The 20,907-nt window shown below is 32.8% G+C and overlaps 1 protein-coding gene across 1 annotated transcript; it reads left to right on the top strand.

The window, feature by feature from the left end:
- The first annotated feature begins 13,242 nt into the window (after positions 1 to 13,242).
- Positions 13,243 to 19,159, top strand: LOC106717094 (SET and MYND domain-containing protein 4). Its single transcript, XM_014510809.2, has 15 exons — positions 13,243 to 13,500; positions 14,051 to 14,309; positions 14,395 to 14,575; positions 14,801 to 14,948; positions 15,058 to 15,210; positions 15,587 to 15,724; positions 15,857 to 16,064; positions 16,379 to 16,580; positions 16,757 to 16,853; positions 17,100 to 17,286; positions 17,807 to 17,954; positions 18,209 to 18,346; positions 18,432 to 18,511; positions 18,674 to 18,750; positions 18,885 to 19,159. Exons 1-15 carry the CDS (start codon positions 13,355 to 13,357, stop codon positions 19,078 to 19,080), a joined length of 2,358 nt encoding a protein of 785 aa, XP_014366295.2. The 5' UTR covers positions 13,243 to 13,354; the 3' UTR covers positions 19,081 to 19,159.
- The last annotated feature ends 1,748 nt before the right edge of the window (positions 19,160 to 20,907 follow it).

Raw genomic sequence — 20,907 nt, 5'->3', positions numbered from 1 at the left:
AATAAATTTGTTTTACTTTTAGTTTAATTGAAAGATTTCTTTAACTAATCAGAGTTAAAGTTTATCTTAACATACAAAAACAACAATAGAAGTAGTCTTCTTCTATATATATATAATATAGTACGAAAAGTTTATGGGTTTGGGTTTAATTAAGATTAGCTATTTTCTTTACATAAATAAAATAAATTATTATTATTAATAGAATGAAATAAGTAAAATTCGCTACAAGTTTTTCCTTCTAATTTTTAAACATCATCTAATTTTCTCTTAGAATCATTTTATCAAAAGAAAAGCATTAAATTGTTCTGAATTTGTTTTATTACAGTAAATTTCTGATTACACAATGTTTTACGTAGACAAGAATGTGGCATTTTGTTTGCGTAGTTTTCTATCTGCAGGTCTTTGGCCGATAGCGAGTAATTACGTTGATTCAGAAAGCCTTGTTCGATAACAAGCTTAACTTTACTAAAAGCTCTAGCCTTTCACTTTGTTTATACAAGAAAAATCAAGACAATATACTAAAACAACCATCAACATGGCCATTATGACAAGATATTTGAAATTAACTTGTATTGTCATTGATTAATAATTCAGTGTTGGCGCACACAACAATGCAGTGACAGTTGTGAAAGGTAATGCAATCTCCTCACTACAGCTTAATTTCGTATCGCCTTCGTATTCCACTTATAATCGTGCTAAAAACACGGTTCATTTACGTGTCCGCCGCGCGCAACGGTGCAAACAGGTCCCGCGGTCAGTCGGGTCACCATCTGACATGCTTAACACAACAAGTGCTTCCATGAATGTGACGTCATTACTATAGACTATTTTTATATCTGGACCTAAAACCTCATGATGTTTAAACGAGTAAAAAAGCAACAGCATAACATAACCAAAACAAAAGGTGTAAAGCTGACGAAAGGAAATTATGGCAAGGTAAAGAATATGTTATGAGAAAGGAAATCGTTCAAAATCGTCATCCCAACTGGACGTCACGAATAGAGTCCCGGTGAAATAACCCGGATACATTGAACTGCCCATGTGTTTGTTGAGCATATTTGGCCAATACTAATCTGACGTAACCGCCAACGATGACTCGTCTCGATCCGTGAAAGTAGTGCTTTCTCGGTGACGCAAAGCACATTATACTGCTATCATAAAGCATTGCATATTTGTCAACGATGTCGAATTCATAGTATTTATAAAATTTCACATTGTTTTTAGAAATAGTTTCAGCAACGTACGGTTCTGGTGAAATGTAAAAGAAATAGAGACCGAGAAAAACAAAGGTATTTTAATTTTAATAAAGATCTGCATTATGAACGTTTTATTGTGCGAATGACCTTAGACACCATATTCTGTTTACACTTTCTCGTGAGCCGCTAACTATTGTACAAAGAGCAAATTTGTTATGACATTCTTATCCTTAAATTTAATAAATATTTGTAGATGAATCATGAATAAACTATTCAATTAAATTCTTTTTTTTTTCAAAAAAATAAGTGGAGTAATTATTTTATATAAGATATAATAACAATGTTTTAAATTAGGAAAAGTCAAACACTATTTTTTTACACCAGCAATCCAAATAAAAAGCAGATAATGAATTATGATAGGTACATTATCACAATAACTATCATTTTATAAGCATGCAATTGTTGTTGTCGTGAAGATTTGCCTAGATTATAATATTTAGTATGTTTTGATTACCTAAAGTTTCCGCAGACTCACAGCTAACGGGCGCGACCACATTCTTGAACCGTTACATCGTCCAATACGCAGTTAGTTTACGCATAATTAGGTCGCTAGCCAACCCACCGGGTGATGTAAATCGTGGCACGCGACATCTCATCTCTCATGTTCGAATCTCGGGGGTACGTTCCATCCAAAACAAAACTAAAGAAATTGTTTAAAAAATAGTTTAAGGAAGTCCGCTTTTTTTGTTGCTCTAATTGTTATTATCTATCTATATTTATACATTTAATAACATTTGTGAGTCTGTATGTAATAATACTTCATACTAATACTAGCTTTTACCCGCGACTCCGTCCGCGCAAAATAAAAAATAAATAAATAGAAAACGGGGTAAAAATTATCCTATGTCCTATTCCTGGTTCTAAGCTACCTGCTCACCAATTTTCAGTCAAATCGATTCAGCCGTTCTTGAGTTATAAATGGTGTAACTAACACAACTTTCTTTTATATATATAAGATATAGATTATAAATGCGCATGTTTAGATGGATGGATGGTTGATGAAGGTATCTACGGAACGGCTCAACGGATCTTGATGAAATTTGGCACAGATGTAGAACATAGTCTGGAAAGTCACATAGGCTACATCGATATTAGGTTTCAGGAAGTTTTCTGATGCTTGCGAGCCTTTATAGGCTACTTTTTTCTTTTTTAATTGTGCGCTGACAAAGTTGCTGGCCACCGCTAACCTTAAATACATTTTTTTAAAATCATGATATTATAAAAAGCGCAGAGTTAGTTCTATCACCCAGTTTATGTAATTAAATTATAACATGTATTATTATTACAATATATAAAGACTGTTTCTGTTTCCATATACATAGAAAATCATAAAACAAAGATCATTCACAATTTGATTAAAGTTATGAGGTTTGTTGTCCGTCTGTATTAAAAATAATTACTTTAAAGACTAAATCCGGGTGGCTTATTAGTCACGAAGGGTGAACCTTAGTGTAAATTTTTCCCACTTCAGAGGCCACTTCAGGTCTTTGAGTAGAAGGTTAGTTTAATAAAACATTTGTGTACTGTGTACTATATTGTACTGTATATTATATTCGCAATTGCTACTATTACGTAGTAGATTTAATTGATTGTCAATGACCCAATTTCAAAATTTGTTAACTTCCCCTAGAAAACAAGCGGTTACTCGGCCTCCAACGCATGAAGAAATGTATGCAGGTCGATTGTTTCATAAAGATACATTTAATTACCTAAATTTTGTTTATTTAAACATAGTGTTATAAAAAAAAACAACACATAAGTCATCCACGCTTACACAAGACTAGTGATGCAACGGATGTCTGTTTCCGTTTCCGCAAGTGCGGAAGTTCCGCGTGCTTTTCAACATCCGTTTCTGCTTCTGTTTCCGCAACTTTTATAACGGAGATAAAACGGAACTTTACGACGGCTGAGAGATCCAAATGCGCGGCACGAGACGGGCAGTCCGTGCGCGGCCTTTCGGCACTTGTCGCATTTGTTTGTTTACGTACTATTTTGTGAATTTAAGCGCGTAATATTTTCTGCTGCTGTTTGAAACTATCAGTTTCTCTTGCTGGAGTAAACTGTCTAGTTGTTGTCCATATAAAATTTGACAACTGGCAAAATGTGACTATTTCATACTTACGAGTTATTAAATGTACTTTTGAATAACTGATAAACATGTAATATATTATCATCATTATATAGTTAGAAATATATTTGTCGTTTGTCAACACGAGTGGTTTGGCGAACTTTAATTTGTAAATAGTGTAATTTTATTTCCTGAAAATAAATTTAAAAAACGCGTATTTTAACTTATTGCAGCGCAGTTAAAATACATACATTGAAGGCTAAAGGACACCGATATCCAATGCCTTAATAAATTAAAAACGAATACAAACTGTTTTTACCGAAAATATATTTTTGTAAATATGTTTTTTATTTTTATTTACACTTCTGTTTCCGCATCCGTTTCCGTTTCCGTTTCTGCTAAAATTTATTTTTGGCCTCCGTTTCTGGTTCCGGTTATACACTTCCGTTGCATCACTACACAAGACCTCGTCCAACATGCATTTTGACACATTCCATTGAAAAGATACGACCACATTGTAAAGTAGAAACGCCATATTTGTGAAAAAGATTATTAATGTAATTAGAAATAAGAAAACCAATTAAGACTGCTGTGGGTTTCGACTGCAGTTGCACTTTTATATTCACGTGTTTTTTCCTCACATTTTCTTTGCAAAAAAACAGAGACAACAGTACCTGTCAATAAAAGTGCAGTCGAAACCCAAACTAAGGCGGCACAGTGAAATGTCACCTTTAAAAATGTAAGCACAGGTATAGGTTAGATGCAATCAGGAGAAAGATCGCTTAGGGTCCTGTTTCCGCGCCGGAATGTGACTTTACAAAACTTTCACTCAGGGTCAGATCATTTCGAATCGCTATGTCTCACCACGATGCAGGAATTTCGTTTACTGTCATTGTTTTATCAAATATCCAATTTTTTTATATTTTAATTCAATATTCTTAACGCTGAAAATGTAAAGATCTAAACACTTAATTTAATTCAATTTCACGATTAATTAAAAAAAAAAACTATGTTTAAATGCTTTATTCTAGTTTCGAAAAATGTGATTTTTCTCATTCTATCAAAATAAAAAGACAATGAATAAATCGACTTTTGAATTCGGTATATTTAATGTAAATATTAAACAAAACAAAATGCAAAACATAGGCTCATGCGCATTCAAAGTATATTTCAGTTTTTGTTAACATCAAGTGACGGGAATGCGTCGGAGAAAATCTATGATGTTCACAAAAAACCAAGTCTATGACACGGTAATAATAATACCGTGAGTGAGAGAGATACAGTTATACACAATTCCTGTGACGTGACAAAGACAGGGATAACTATCTTCCGTCCCTTTCTGCGTACCAGGGTTTGGGCTTTGTTTGGAACAAAGGTTGTCCCCTACAAACAACCTAGGTTGTCCCTAACAAAGTTTGACATTCGTGCTATTTTTCGAAAATTGTGAGTACTTAGTGGCTGTAATTGTGCAAAAATATTTTGATATTACAGTTTTAGTAAGGTAAAGTTTATAAAACATGGTATACTGCTGTATCGTCGGTTGTAAAAGCCGTAGTGAGCGAAAAGAGAAAAACATAACCTTTCACTCGTAAGTACTGAAACTACGCACTTATTCACATGTATTCATACAAAATAAGGAAGAAAATACAAACTAGTTGTTCTTTACAGTCTTTGTAATAACTAATATGTTAAAATACGGGTAAAATCAGCTAAAATAAAATAGTATTTTTCGAACATTATGCGCCCAAACGCAGATGTCATTTGTGTCAAATAATATACTGTAGATCTGGGAAACAAGCGGCCATATTAAACTTCTTTTCAAATTGGTTGGTTATTACCCGTAAAAATAATACCACCATCTTGTTGTAAAAATTACCCTGAATTTAGGGGAAATAAATTATAGTATGTATAATGTATATAAATGAAACAATTCACATTTTTTATACTATTTTCAACAGATTTCAAAAGGAGTTTTTAATTCTGGTATATGCTGTGTTTTTAAATATTTGATACTTTCTTATCCCGTTGATTTTAAAGAGTATGCTTTTTAATTTGTCCCATGTAAATTTTGTTTCTTAGAAATTACAATCAAAATAGTTTAATATTAAGTAGTTTTACATGTAGTGTTCACTGTAATGATATACAGAGTAATTTAAAATTATATGACTATAATATTGGTATGTTTTTTGTAGCTTTTTATGAAGACTTAGGCCTTCGTGCATATCGAAGAAAAATAGGACATCGTTGGAATGCTCGTCTAATGGACCTAAGACTGAAGAAATGCCGCGCTTTGTTGAAGCAGTACGCGGGAAAAAAATATCGGGAAATTCTTTTTTTGGAGTCACTCAAGACATCCTTGATTAAGGCAGCCGCCGATATTGACATGGACCTCGTTCGTGCTGTGATAGACGACTGGCCGAGCAGATTGAAGGCCTGTATTCAAAATCACGGATGTCATTTTGAATAAACTTTAGTGTCATAAGAATCTATGTTTTGTTAAGTTCATTTTGGTATATAAATGGTCACATAATGAATAAACTTGTTTCAATTATTTTATATTAAACATGTAACAGAATTTATGACCTGACTAAGTATTACTAAAAAAATCTGTTTATGTAATCTTAGTCACATAAACAAAAATTACGCATTGTTTTTTATATTTATTACGTTTATTAATTACAATTTAATTGGGAATATATAAATTGGTCTATATTAAATTATATCGTAATTATTCATTTTCGGGACAAAACAAATAACTGGTAACCCCAATCCTTTTACTTATATATAGGTATAGTCTATAGTACTCTCTATCTGTCCCTTACGGGTGAACGCGCATGTCATATCTATATAATTCTTCATCTGAGCAAAAAACAAATTCCTTTACTGGTATCGCGCCAAGACACAAGACAAAGCCCTCTACTGCTCTATTCCAACACCTCTCAAAATTTAGTTGATGTTTTTTTACCGCTACTATAATATGTTAGGTTATGTTAGTCAGGTATAAAAAATGTTTCGCTCAAACGTTGATCAATTATAATTAATTCTTATACTTCACAATTACATTATTTATTTATAAGTGGTGTTGTTATTGAATTTGTTTTTGAAGATCAGGACTAAAAATGCTTCTAGCATGTTTTAATTAACCATTAAAATCAGCATTTTTATGCTATTAATTTTTAAGTCATCATTTGAAGACAATAGTAATATGATAATCAAATATCAAGTAATGGATTCTTCAGGTCACAGTTTATAAACATTCAGCTTCAATCTTAAACATATTTTGTTTATAATATCAGTGAATTAAAAAAAGAGAGATTATATCTATTATCAAGCCATAATAAATTCATCTGTTTATAATAACTAATTTTGGATCTTCAAATAAATTGATAACTTAATAATAATATTAATTTATCTGTTTATGTTGTGGTAATACATTAAAGTATTATATTTTATTATAAGACTATAAATAAATAGTCTAATTATTGAAAAGGTAAAAGTAAACCATCCATAAGTATTATATATTAAAAAACAATCCGGAAGTAGGGGAATACGAAACATCCGGAATTCGAACAGAGGGAGAAACTCGCATGCGGTGTGATGTCAATAAGACTTAACAAAGTACGCCAAAACAAGCAGTAGTTGTAATAATAAGTAGTTATAACCGATGGTTCTTTCAGCTGATTTTGTATTGTTTAAAAGGCTGTATACTTCTATATAAAGTTAAACAAAATTTAGCTGCGATCTAAGGCTTTGGTCTCAAAAACTCATATTTCATTTTACCCACGTCGTATTAAATGGCTTATACTGTATTTGTAACCTGTGTTTAAGATAAGTATGGAGTCCGGAAACCGGTGTTAAGTTTCTCCGGCTGATTTCAGATGTCACGATGGGATTCAAAATTCGCATACGAATGCAATTGGTCTCTCAGTTATAATCATTGCATATTGTAAAGTTGTAATTTATCAACGTCTCTCGGCAATTATTTAGCAATTAGTGTAAATGCAATAACTTTCCTTCACTCCTTCGTTTTACTTAAGATCTTTACCGGTCACCATACAATCGGCCTCTCCATTCGAATACAGCAACACGCAATGTTCCGCTCTATAGACGTCTTATTAATTTCAAATTAACATTTTCACACTATAAAATTAATGCTCTTCGAAAGTTTGCAATTCAATATTATTTAATTTATAATAGCTAAACTATCTGAAACTATTGAATAATCTGCTAATTTTTTAACTAAGATTCAAAATTACTAACCGTTGGTTTCTGAGACCAAAATCTCTGTATAATACATATCGTCATTAACTTTGACAAAATACACATAAATATATATTAAACGGGGATTCAAAAATTTATTAGCTGACTTCAAAAAGAAGGAGGTTTTCAATTCGACTGTATTTTTTTATGTATGTTACTGCGAATCTCCGCCCCTGGTAGTCCGATTTTGATAAAAATTATTTTAATCGAAAGGAAGTGCTTGCAGATGGGTCCCATTTTTTTTTAAATAACTAGAAGACTAGTACATTTTATAAGTATAATCGGTTTTAAATAAAACAGACGACTTGCTCGTTCAAGCTCTTACTATTCAGGAATATGTACTAAATTTTGCCACTAACGCTTCAAATAATGAGCTTAAATCATTTAAAAATATTTTGCGGCATGCGGTGAAAAAGGTTATTTTGTACATTAAAGGTTATTTGTATGAAAAAAAAAATGTCAACATAAGATATTAATCATCGTCAAATTGATAAATGTAATTTTTTTATAATGGAATAATTGGTATAAACCACAGCTCAAGTAATTGTATCTGTTAGATTGTGTAGAAAGACAGAGTACCACGATGCGCCATCAATATTGACTTCCCAGGAATAGCGTTGTTTTAATCTACTTAACTAGTTGATCTGAGTTGAGGACGGTTCAGAGAGCACATAACAGTAATAATTCACGATATTGTTTATTCAACATTTGTAGCTCATACGAGGTAAATTCACATGGTATCAGCCAACTGTTGCACAACTATTGATGTCTATAGCGTAGTCTTGCAGATATGTCGGGGTCTTGTATTTTAATTAAGTGTTTAATCTTAATTTTCTTTCACAATGCGTATTGTAAGAATCCTACTGGGCCAAAGACTTGAAAAGAAACATTTCAGTTATTATATGCGATCAGAAAAAAAAATGATTTGCCTTTAGATATAGAAAAGGAAAATCTGTGTGTTTTTCCTCCGGCAGAACACTGAAAATTGACATGAACACTTTTTCATAACAAATAATTAATATTAAGTAAGAACATTAAAATCATTCTCCGAGTCGGATGAAATCCGCAAAGTATAGGCAATAGGCAAAATTAGAAATTAGCAAAGAAGGAATATTCGTCAAAAACGCTTTCGTGCTTATTACTCGTATTTTACGTTCCTTATAGAAATTAAACATGTAACACGACACAAAATCCCTTCTTTGGAAAAACAATCCTTCCTTTTTATCTCTAGATCTCCATAGAGAAATTAGGTCCGTTGCTGGTCTGTTGTTATAAAAATGTATTGTATTTTGGATTGTATCCAAAAGCATTTCTCATTTAGTTCGGACTATATGGTTAACAATGCTCATTGTACACTGCAGTACAATACACTAGTGTTTGCTACACTAACTAGAATACAAAGTTATGTTTATTAATAATGTTTTATATGCAAATATTTTTATTAGTTTTATTTTAATTATTTTTTTTAGTTATTTTTATTAGTTTTATAACAAGTACTATAAACTTAATTTACTACCTACATTCTTGTAATCTATTAAATATTTTTACAAAATTGTCATATTTCTATGGGTACTTACAATACATGTATTTAGGAGAAGGGCTAAAAACATGAAGCAAGGCTTTGCTCTCTAGTTGATTGGAAAACAAATCTTTTGTCGAATGTATTGTTACTCCTCTTTGCTACCTTAGAGAAAGTCTTTACTTTTCTATCGATTAACTGCACATATCACTCTCATTTCGTGTCGTTATTTATTTAAGGTATGGACAATTAACATTGCCATATATGGATTTGTAAAAGTTAATCCATTTTAATATACTGAGTAATGTGATGTGAATTTAAATTGAATTTTTTAAATGAATTTTGATATTTCCAAAACACACGTGTATATCATACATAATAAATTCAGATCTTATATAAATAAACTAAACATCCTCCTTAATTTTTATTAAAATCTGTGCAACGGTTTAGAAGCGTAAAGGGACAAATCAAGAGACAAAATGACTTATATTGAACATACCTAACTATACTGACCTAACCGAACATGTTGTTGATCACAGTAAATGAAATGGTTAAAATCAATATCAGGCTACATATTTTACTCATTCCTCGAAGAGCTTCATATGTGAATAATACACCACGTCCGAGTACAGTAGATTCAAATAATTGTAAAGAAAATGGCCACTTAAAAGATAGCAGCGTAACGTGCGTATCAGTAAGCACTAACCGCCACGTCCGCTTTATTGAAGGCTACGTGAAAGGATGAGCAGTTGTCACTCAACGTCATTACAAGTTTTCATAATGGAACCTAAAAAGGACTGCCACGGATAATCTTTTATGGTGTAACCCAAATTTATTTCTATACACCTTAACGTCAAGGCGTAAGGTACTTAATGTATAAGGATCGTGTATGGTTTTACGCCTGATAGGTACCTATCAGTGCTATGGTAGTGTCGTGGAATGCGGGAACCACTTTTCTTTAACCTTTTTTTTTAGTAAACGTGACGCGGTTTAAGAATGTTAATAAAAATAACTCAGAATGGTGAAAGGTTAACGTGGCAATGATGTATTACCTAAAACTTTTACAAAGCTGTTATTTACACATTCAAAATTTTTGTCGCATTTTTTGGACCGATTTTGACAGGATGTTAGCTGATGCACGCGAGCATTTTATAGGCTCCTTTTTTTAAATTTTGCGCTGACGAACTCGCAGGCGATCTCTAGTATGAATAATATCAACCAGTTCTATTATTTTCTTCATTTATTACCAACTAGTCCTCGCACTTCGTATGAGGTAAATTAAAAAAATTTACCATGTTACTCTCGCATACATCAGCTACCTTCTATTAAAAGTTTCGTCAAAATCGGTTCCGACGCTTCTTCGCGAACAAACGCGAATTTGAGGGCGGACAGATAAAAATTTTAATAATTGGTTTTTCGTTATAAGTAACGCAAATATATCACGTGCACGAAAAACATAATTTTTATTTTAAAAACAAATAAAAAAAAGACAGGCTGCCCACAAAAATACAACTCCTTGAGCTCAACAATTTCATAAAAACCACGGCATTGAGATTGATCATGGCTGAGTTGTTGATTGTCATCTAGTTGAAAAAGTATTTTGTTGTAATCGCGGCGTAATTTTTGATGACCTATCATATTCAATGTGATCTGTTAAAATACTGAAAGATATTTATAGCCGCGGACAAAAAAAATTAAGGCAATTAACGAAGGATATGTCGATAAGGAGCGTCGGTGGCTCAGGGGTCCATTTGACTTGCAATCTGCAGGTCCTGAGTTCGAATCCCGCCATGTACCAATGTGTTTTTCGATTTAGTGAAAGAAAACATCGTGATGTAACCTGCCCATATCTGAGAAGAAATTCAATGATATGTGTAAAACCAGCCAACCTGCACTGGGCCAGCGTGGTTGACTATGGCCTAGTAACTCCTAACTTGGGATAGGCACCGAGACCCTCAGTAGGGACGTATAGTGACCTGATGATAATGAACGTCGAAAATACTGGATTTCATTTTTAAATAACATTAGTTCATTTGATGTACTTAATTGTTGCAATATCATTGGAGATTGGGCCGTACTTGCACTCATGATAGGGTTTTTTATATTGTTGGTCAGGCCTTCACAAAGAAAATCAATAATATGGAGTAGATCTGCATATATGAAATTTAACGCCCGAAAATTTTTCGAATATCTTCTTTGTAAATTAATCTTGTGAACCTAATTTAATTATTTTACTGGTAAATATTTACCAAAATAAAAAAAAAAGTTAAAAAAAACAGCGTAAAATGGAACAACCTTAAGCCTTATCTATAACACCATCAAATATAAAATGATTTATACTCAGATGAAGAATTATATAGATATGACATGCGCGTTCACCCGTAAGGGACAGATAGAGAGTACTATAGACTATACCTATATATAAGTAAAAGGATTGGTGTTACCAGTTATTTGTTTTGTCCCGAAAATGAATAATTACGATATAATTTAATATATACCAATTTATATATTCCCAATTATATTGTAATTAATAAATGTAATAAATATAAAAAACAATGCGTAATTTTTGTTTATGTGACTAAGATTAGGTAAACAGATTTTTTAGTAATACTTAGTCAGGTCATAAATTCTGTCACATGTTTAATATAAAATAATTGAAACAAGTTTATTCATTATGTGACCATTTATATACCAAAATTAACTTAACAAAACATAGATTCTTATGACACTAAAGTTTATTCAAAATGACCTCCGTGATTTTGAATACAGGCCTTCAATCTGCGCGGCCAGTTGTCTATCGCAGCACGAACGAGGTCCATGTCAATATCGGCGGCTGCCTTAATCTAGGATGTCTTGAGTGACTCCAAAAAAAGAATTTCCCGATATTTTTTTCCCGCGTACCGCTTCAACAAAGCGCGGCATCTCTTCAGTCTTAGGTCCATTAGACCAGCATTCAAACGATGTCCTGTTTTTCTTCGATATGCACGAAGCCCTAAGTCTTCTTAAAAAGCTACAAAAAACATACCAATATTAAAGTCATATAATTTTAAATTATTCTGTATATCATTACAGTGAACACTATATGTAAAACTACTTAATATTTAACTATTTTGATTGTACTTTCTAAGAAATTAAGTAACCGATTTCGATAAAATTTACATGGGACAAATTAAAAAATATACTCTTTAAAATCAACGGGATAAGAAAGTATCAATAAAAAACACAGCATATACCAGAATTAAAAACTACTCATTTTGAAATCTGTTGAAAATAGTATAAAAAATGTGAATTGTTTCGTTTATATACATTACAAATACTATACTTTATTTCCCCTAAATTCAGGGTAATTTTTACAACAAGATGGTGGTATTATTTTTACGGGTAATAACCAACCAATTTGAAAAGAAGTTTAATATGGCCGCTTGTTTCCCAGATCCACAGTATATTATTTGACACAAATGACATCTGCGTTTGGGCGCATAATGTTCGAAAAATACGATTTTATTTTATCTGATTTTACACGTATTTTAACATATTAGTTATTACAAAGACTGTAAAGAACAACTATTTTGTATTTTCTTCCTTATTTTGTATGAATACATTTGAATAGGTGCGTAGTTACAGTACTTACGAGTGAAAGGTTATGTTTTCCTCTTTTCGCTCACTACGGCTTTTACATCCAACAATACAGCAGTATACCATGTTTTATAAACTTTACCTAACTAAAACTGAAATATCAAAATATTTTTACACAATTACAGCGACTAAGTACTCACAATTTTCGAAAAATAACACGAATGTCAAACTTTGTTAGGGACAACCTAGGTTGTTTGTAGGGGACAACCTTTGTTCCAAACAAACCCCAAAGCCTGGTACGCAGAAAGGGACAGAAGATAGTTATCCCTGTCTTTGTCACGTCACAGGAATTGTGTATAACTGTATCTCTCTCACTCACGGTATTATTATTACCGTGTCATAGACTTGGATTTATAATAAGCTCTTACTCTTGGATGATGTATAGATTTCATAATCTGTTTACTTATTAACAACACATTATTTTGACAAGTTGACAAGATTAAAACAGTGACATTTAGATATACAGTGCAACACCGTACAAACTGCAAACACGAAATCGAATTAAACTTATGATTGTATTTGCTATTTGCTGATATTTTAAATATATATTTCTAAATATTAAATGTGATTTGTTTTTCGAGCGTATTTTAGTCGTAAATATTTTATTTTATAAAAATGACCGGTGCAAGTTTACCTGAAGACTGTTCAAAACAGTGGGAAATATTGTTGTTGTTGATATCATCTGAAGAGAAGAAAATCGACAGGACGAGTGAAAATGAAATTGACACGATGAGCTACTTCTCCAATAATGAAGCTGTAAGGTATGTCTGAGTATCACTGAGACAGTCTTAGAACCTAACCTTACCCTATCAAGTCTTGTGATCAGAAAATTTAAAATGGCTAGCCATGTTCAGATATACTAATACTATGTGAGTTGACGAGCCACCAGCTGGCTGGTGACTAGCAGTTTACTGCTTGAAACCCAAATCATAATTCTATGCATGCACAAACTGAGCTGAGAGTAGGTTCACTGGTCTGCTCATTTATACCTATATCCAAAATTGGCTAAATTTACCTTCAAAGTTGCTATGCTATCTTTATAGAAGAAAATATTACATGTTATTGATACCTCATAAGAGATTTTTTTGTTAATTATTTTATTTTTAATAAAAAAAATGTTATTATTTTAAAATAAATAAATTCAAAGAATAACTATGAATTAGATTATGTTTTTTTTACAGTCAAACACATAGCTGTTTTTAAATATATAAAAAAAAATTGTAGTCTTATATGCTGGGTTACAATTTCTTTATGTACCTTCATTAAATTAATTAAAAAAACTAGGATCAATGTTCATATTGTTTCTTTTAGAAAAATTATGCTTCAGTGGCTACAACAAATGAAGAGCTCTTATGGCAAGAAGATAAATGAATTTGATACAGCTTTGAAATGTGATGATGTGTCTTTAGTATGGCGACAAAGAGGCAATGATAATTTTAGAGCAAATTTAGTTGAGGAAAGCTATAGGTGTTACTCTAAAAGTGTAGTATATGCTAAACATAATGGACCAATGTATCCTTTAGCTTTGGCCAATAGATCTGCATCATTGTTGAGGTTGAAAAGATTTAAAGTGAGTTGTATTGGAATAGTATAAAATATTGCCTTGAAGCATACTTTTAAAATGGAACCTTGTCTGATTTAATTACTATCTGCAGGAATGTCTAGCTGATATCTCATTGGCCATAGAAAGTGGATACCCAGCAGAACAACAACACAAGTTACTACTTCGACGAGTTGACTGTTATATTGAACTTGGACAAAGGTCTAATGCCCGGTCAGCCCTTACTGCTGCAACACAATACTCCTCTACTCTCAACCTGTCAGATGCATCAGCTTGTTAGTATATCTCTACATATTTCAATCAGTTTTGTTGTAGCACTGTCATACTGTGAATAATTTATTGTCTTCAGTTTGAATAAGAAAGTATTAGGGAATAGTACCTATTAGTAGTAATAAAAATAAACATTTTACTGTCAACATTAATTAATAGAATATTAGTCAAAAACACCTAACGATTTTTTTTTCTATCGTAACAATTGGATGATGAAAAAATATTTTCAGTGGAATTTGAGAGACATGTGAAAATATTAGAGAAGAAATTAGAAAATCCTGTGTGTGTGGAACTTGAAGATGATGATGATCAATTACCAGATTTGTACGGAGGGTCTAATGCTGATTTCAATGCTGCTTCTAGTGCCATTGAGTTACGGTATATAATTCAAAATATTTTTTTATATATTTGTAATTTAAACAAAAAAATATGTCATCCAACATAGTTTAGGGATGAAAACTTATGTATTTAAGGTGTGTTATTTTAGGCGAAGTGAAACAGTTGGCAGATTTGTGGTAGCAAACCAAAGTGCTAGACGTGGTGATGTGTTGTTTTCTGAGGAACCTTATGCTTGGGTGACATTGCCCAGTGATGAGCCCTCCTGCGAGATGTGCTGTCAGCCAGATATTAATTTAGTGCCGTAAGTATTCTTTTAGTAAAAAAAATCACTTTTCATTTTAATATGCAATTAATATTTATTTTGTAAAGTATATAAAGTTTAAATAGAATGAGAAATAAAAATATGCTTTACAACTTACCTTATTCCCTACCTGTGACCTGTGAGTAAACACTACCACTACAAAAGCATATGCATAAGCATATTTTTTTCTCTGTTTTTTCAAAGACTGAGCGGGATAACAATTAATGTTTATACACATGTTTCAGCAGTGGAAACTCTCATTATTATAAACAATTTTTGGCTGATTATTTCATAATTATTAATTGAATAATGTTTACATTTATTCAAGCAAATAATTTTTTATCTTTATGGCCCTAAAATTGTTCTTGTCTTACAGTTGCAGCCGCTGCTCTCGTAGCGTGTACTGCGGAGTGCAGTGCCGGGCGCGCGCCGCCCTTGCCTTCCACCGCTGGGAGTGTGTTGGAGCACAAAGTGACCTCTTTCCCACTATAGGGATTGCCCATCTAGCTTTAAGGTGAAACAATTAAAAATTATATTAAATTATATTAATTGAATATTAATTACGCCCGGTTAAATTTATAAGCCACGTCAGATGTGGCGAAGAATTCATACTAAGTTGGTTTTTTAATTGTAATTTTTTTTTTAGAGTTTTATTATTAAGTACAAGTCAGGGCTTCCCTATGGTGCCTCAACAATCAACAAAGCCCACCACAGCGTTAGAACTGTTTAAATGTTATTCAGATGTTGATGACATACAAATATACAAGGAGGGCACGCCCGCATTTTATAGAATGTTTAATTTGGTCACTAACTTTGATAAGATGAACAATAATGATTACATTCAGTATGCCTTGGTAAGTAGTTAATATAATTCTCAAATTAAGAAAATAAAATAACTGATAAAGTTTATATTAAATAACTCTTACTTCATTGGTTATCAATATTTTTTCACACGAAGAAGGAAAAAAGAAGGCATCATGGAAGGAAAGAAAAATGGAAAGCAATTCCCTGCCATATTGTTTTTCGATAAATCTTTTATCAAAAGAAATCTTACAACCATTTCTACAATTTTAAACTTTTCTGCTCCAAAGGAGCTATACATACATTGGTTTTCGCTAATTTTTTAATTTAATATGTCTCAAATTTGAATTAAGTATTTGCTTTCCAGACAGCAACCATGTTGACAATCTATCTCGAACATTTTACTACATTCTTCGAGTACCTACCAAGTAGAGTGCCATATGCACTGTCGGGTGAACAGCTGCAGTTATTCGCTGCAGCGATTATATTGCGCAGTCTTGGACAGTTGGTGTGCAATGGCCACGCAACTTTGAGTCTGTCAACTGTCGAAGAAGACGACGGAAGGAATGGTAAACACTTTGCAGATATCGCGTCTTTTGTCATATTATATCACATAATTAGTTGGACTTAATGCGAGTTTGCGGCACTGAAATTTTTGTTTAAAAATTTCTGCGGAAATGTATTTACATACTGTGTTTGTTCAACTTTGAAATGTTTGCCTCAACTTATATGATGTATTTCGCAGGACGCACAGTAACAGAACGGGAAGTTCGGAGAGCAACTGCAATTTATCCATCGGCCGCTATGATGAACCACTCCTGCGAACCTAACATTATCAACACGTAAGCATAACACATGAAGAAAAAGTAAAAACCAAAGCCCTTTTTTCTCATTAAAAAAATTGTCTAACCTTATGTCCTTTCTCAGGCTTTAGACTATCAGTGTACCAAATTTCTTTTAAATCGGTTCAGTAGTTTTGAAGTGTTCACGACAGACAGACAGAGTTACTTTCGCATTTATAACATTAAGTAAGCATGTATCAGTTGGCTGGACATAAAGTATACATTTGTAGTGTATGTTCTGATCAGTTTCTACAAGAACCGTCTGATCGTGCGCTGCGCTAGCGAGCTGTCAGCAGGAGGTGAAGTGCACAACTGCTACGGGCCGCACCGCGCCCGCGAGCCCGCCGCTCGCCGCCGCGCTCAGCTGCGCGCGCAATACATGTTCACCTGCGCCTGCACAGCTTGCCGGGACAATGATAGAAAGGACTTTGTTGTAAGTATACATTATTATCGTACTTATTAAGCCAATTGTGATTGATTCTACATGTTTTTTTTTTCTCATAAAAATTCCAAATTCTTATAAAATGCTGGAATGAAGGAAGTGAACAGAAGAATTTTTTGGAACAATTCCTGCCGTCTAGTTCTGTCATCGGATGACCCGACGGACCGCCAAGTTCAACGGCTGGCAATCCACAACCTTTCTACCGCGTACCGCTGCGTTGTGGAATGGTCTGTCCTCGGCGGTATTTCCAAACCGCTACGACTTAGGGTCCTTCAAGAAGCGAGCATGTCACGTCTCAAAGGCCGTCAACGCATCAGCGATTCCTTTGGTATTGCAGATGTCCATGGGCGTCGATGAACACCTTGGTTTTTGCCCCTTCTCTTATAAAAAGAAACAAAATTTGAAAACAAAAATAAAAAAAAAAATTGTTTAAAATAGTTTCACTCATTGTATATCAAATGTGTATATAATTAATATGTACAGAAAATAATTCCGTTTATTTGTCCGACAGTTGGTGTTCTCAGCGTACGTGTGTCAGTCATGTAAATGTCCGGTGCTGGTGAGTGAGAAGCGCGCGCGGTGCCAGCAATGCTCCGCGGACTTCCAGCTCAACCGAGCTCTGGCGATGATTGACCGCGCCGATGATCTTTCATTACAAGGTAAATAGTTCGTCATATAAACCTTATCTGTTTAGGTTACACGGACTTCGCGGCTGTGACTAAATCGGTCTAATGAGAGGTAACCTTAGTTTTTCTAATATACATGTATTCAAACTATTTTTCTTCATCGTATTAACTTTGTGATAGTTCTTGTATTGGATCTAGTTAGTGAATACTCGTAATGTTTTATGAAATAGGATCCATTGTAATATTCTCTAACTCTAAAAATACATTTAGATCTTTGTTCTTTTTAGCCGAGAGGGCATCAAACATGGAAGAAAGATGCGAAAAGATGTTAGCGTCGTACAAAATGAAGCAGCAAGTGTGGCATAGACATCACAGTTCGCTGCGAGCCGCCGCTGACAAACTGGCGAGAATTTACGCAGATCTTGGTACATATCTTCACTCTAATATCCTTAAAATAAAAATGCGTTTTTGAATAAAGCGCTTTTCCCTACATGTTCATAAAACTTACAGGTGACTTCGGCAGAAGTATAGAGTTGATAAAACAAAATATTCAGAGCCTCGAATACCAGTTTGGCTCTTTTAGTGTTGAGGTGAGCATTATTAAATGTATGAATAAACATTTAAGGAATTAGTATCATTATTATGTACCTACAGATCAAGTAAACAAAAAGCTTTAAATGTGTGGTTTTGTACAAAAATCATTTGTCACATTTAGTAAGATAATATTATGTTCAGAATTTATTATGATGCAGGTGGCGCACGAGTTGAGAAAACTTTCCGACGTTATGTTGGAAAGAATCTTTAAGCTGCCCGGTCATCCGGATTATCGGTTTGTAACTTAATATGTCATCAAAAATATCTATACTTTTTCATTTTTTTATCACTGACAAGAATTGCTTTTAGACCAAATTATAAATTAAGTCTATTTGCACTTGTAGATATTATGAGGGGTTTTTTTTGTAGATACTGGTGTTTAGAGGCACACAAAATAATGAACAAAGCGGTGCAATTAATGGAATTAAATTATGGCAAATGGGAAGTACTCGTCAAACGTCTAAAGGAGCAAGAAGTATTTGTAGCCTCGCTATTGGCTGAATGCCGCACACCCGACACAACAGACTGTGTACACCAAAACTTACATTATAACCTCAAAATATAATAACGACCAATTTCATTCTTCTATTCTGTAAGATTTAAATAAATAAAGTGATAAAGATAAAAAAATAAAAAACACCGGTAACGAATATTAGTCTTAATAATTTTTAATGAAATTAGCACGAAGTTTTGAACAGAATTTTACAATAGTCGAATGTTATTTTTATAAATGAATATTATACAATATTAAAATGACGTTGTTAAACTATACTCGGATTTTTATACCACAGATAACAAAGATAAAATTATTTGCATACAAACTTCTCTACTAATATGGCCCAGTGAGTGTTTCACTGATATAGCAGTTAGTTCCATAAGGAAATATACTTTCATACAGAGAATAAAATACAAGATTTTTGTTTTATCCTCTGGACCATTTGTGCTATAGTGCTATTAATTACAATCTAGGTCCAGAAGGTATTTAGACTTTCAAAAAATTATACAATTAATTGCAATGCTTTTGCATTTAAAATTTTTAGTTATTTCATAGTCCGAGTATAGTTGTATCTAAACATTTTAATTGTTAAGACTCACATATATTTTAACTATAGAACGCACAAATAAATACATACTTCGAAACAATGAGATTATGAATTCTGCCTTATAAAATAGAAAATAATTAAAGATTTAACAAAAATTAGAACAAACCAATTGGATACTATTAAAAATTGTCTCATACAAGGATATGATTGTATAAAGACGTCTAATGCCGCAAACAGGAACAGACATATGTGGATCTTTTATTTTGAATGATATATTTTATCAAAGACGACTGAACAAAAGAAGTGAAAAAATAATATTATAGTTGTATAGTTATATATTTAAGTTATAACATTATATTCACAGGTGGGCACAGTTAATCAAAAAGTTAACTTCGTTAATCGTTAAAGAGTTAAATTCTCGAAAATTTAACGAAAGTTAAAGTTAATCGTTAACAGTTAACCATACCAAAATTATACATACTAATTTCACACTTTTGTGACGACACTTGTTTAAAATAGTAATTTGACTATATATTCTATAACACATTAGTATAAGAGACAAGTATGAATGCATTATAGTATATTTCATTACGAGTGCGGTAAGCCAGTCATTGCAAAGAGTTCCGACAAATGTCTAACCGAGCCGAGGCGCAGCCAAAGGTGAGGGTTGACATTTGGAACAAGTTCTAATGACAGTTCCGCAAGTGCACTGAACAACTATTTTTAATACAGTTGCGAAAAAATGAAGCAATTTAATAGAATAAAAAAACTTGAGAGGTGTCAAGGGACACCCGGATGGAACGAAGTTCCTTTCAATTAATTAGTGAAGGAACCAATGTTTATTCTATGAATAAAAAACTTAAGTCTTCACAAGAAGTACATTTTATTTCTATGAATGTTCGTTATATATTGTCACGTCGTTGCCATGGTGAAGTAGCGCTCATTCGTCGTTAACATATTTACTATAGCAAAAAGTGTCGTGACAACTTTTCGTAAGAATTTTTTCCGTCTAGCCCCCTTTCACAACGCGCGATAAGGAATTTCGTTCCAATAAAAACACAATAAACTCAACTAACTAAAATGTTTGAAAAAAGGGGCCAGCCGTAAAAGAATACAAACAGAGATTTTTTTTGTTTTCTTCACCCTTTCTGGGTAGGCAAAGGGAACTATGCCCAAACGGCCAAGTCTTCAGTAGATTATTTTTATTGATATGAAATGAAAATGAAATTTAATGAGATGAAATAAAATGAAACCTAACCTAATTCATTGAATGAAATCATTAAATCTGATATTGTAACAAATTAGGAGCTTCTTTTTAGCAATATTTGCATGAAAAATAAAAACATCAA

Source organism: Papilio machaon, chromosome W, assembly GCF_912999745.1.
Source record: "Papilio machaon chromosome W, ilPapMach1.1, whole genome shotgun sequence".
Classification (NCBI taxonomy): domain Eukaryota; kingdom Metazoa; phylum Arthropoda; class Insecta; order Lepidoptera; family Papilionidae; genus Papilio; species Papilio machaon.
The sequence above is the reverse complement of the archived record's forward strand: the minus strand, read 5'-3'. Positions and strand labels throughout refer to the sequence as shown.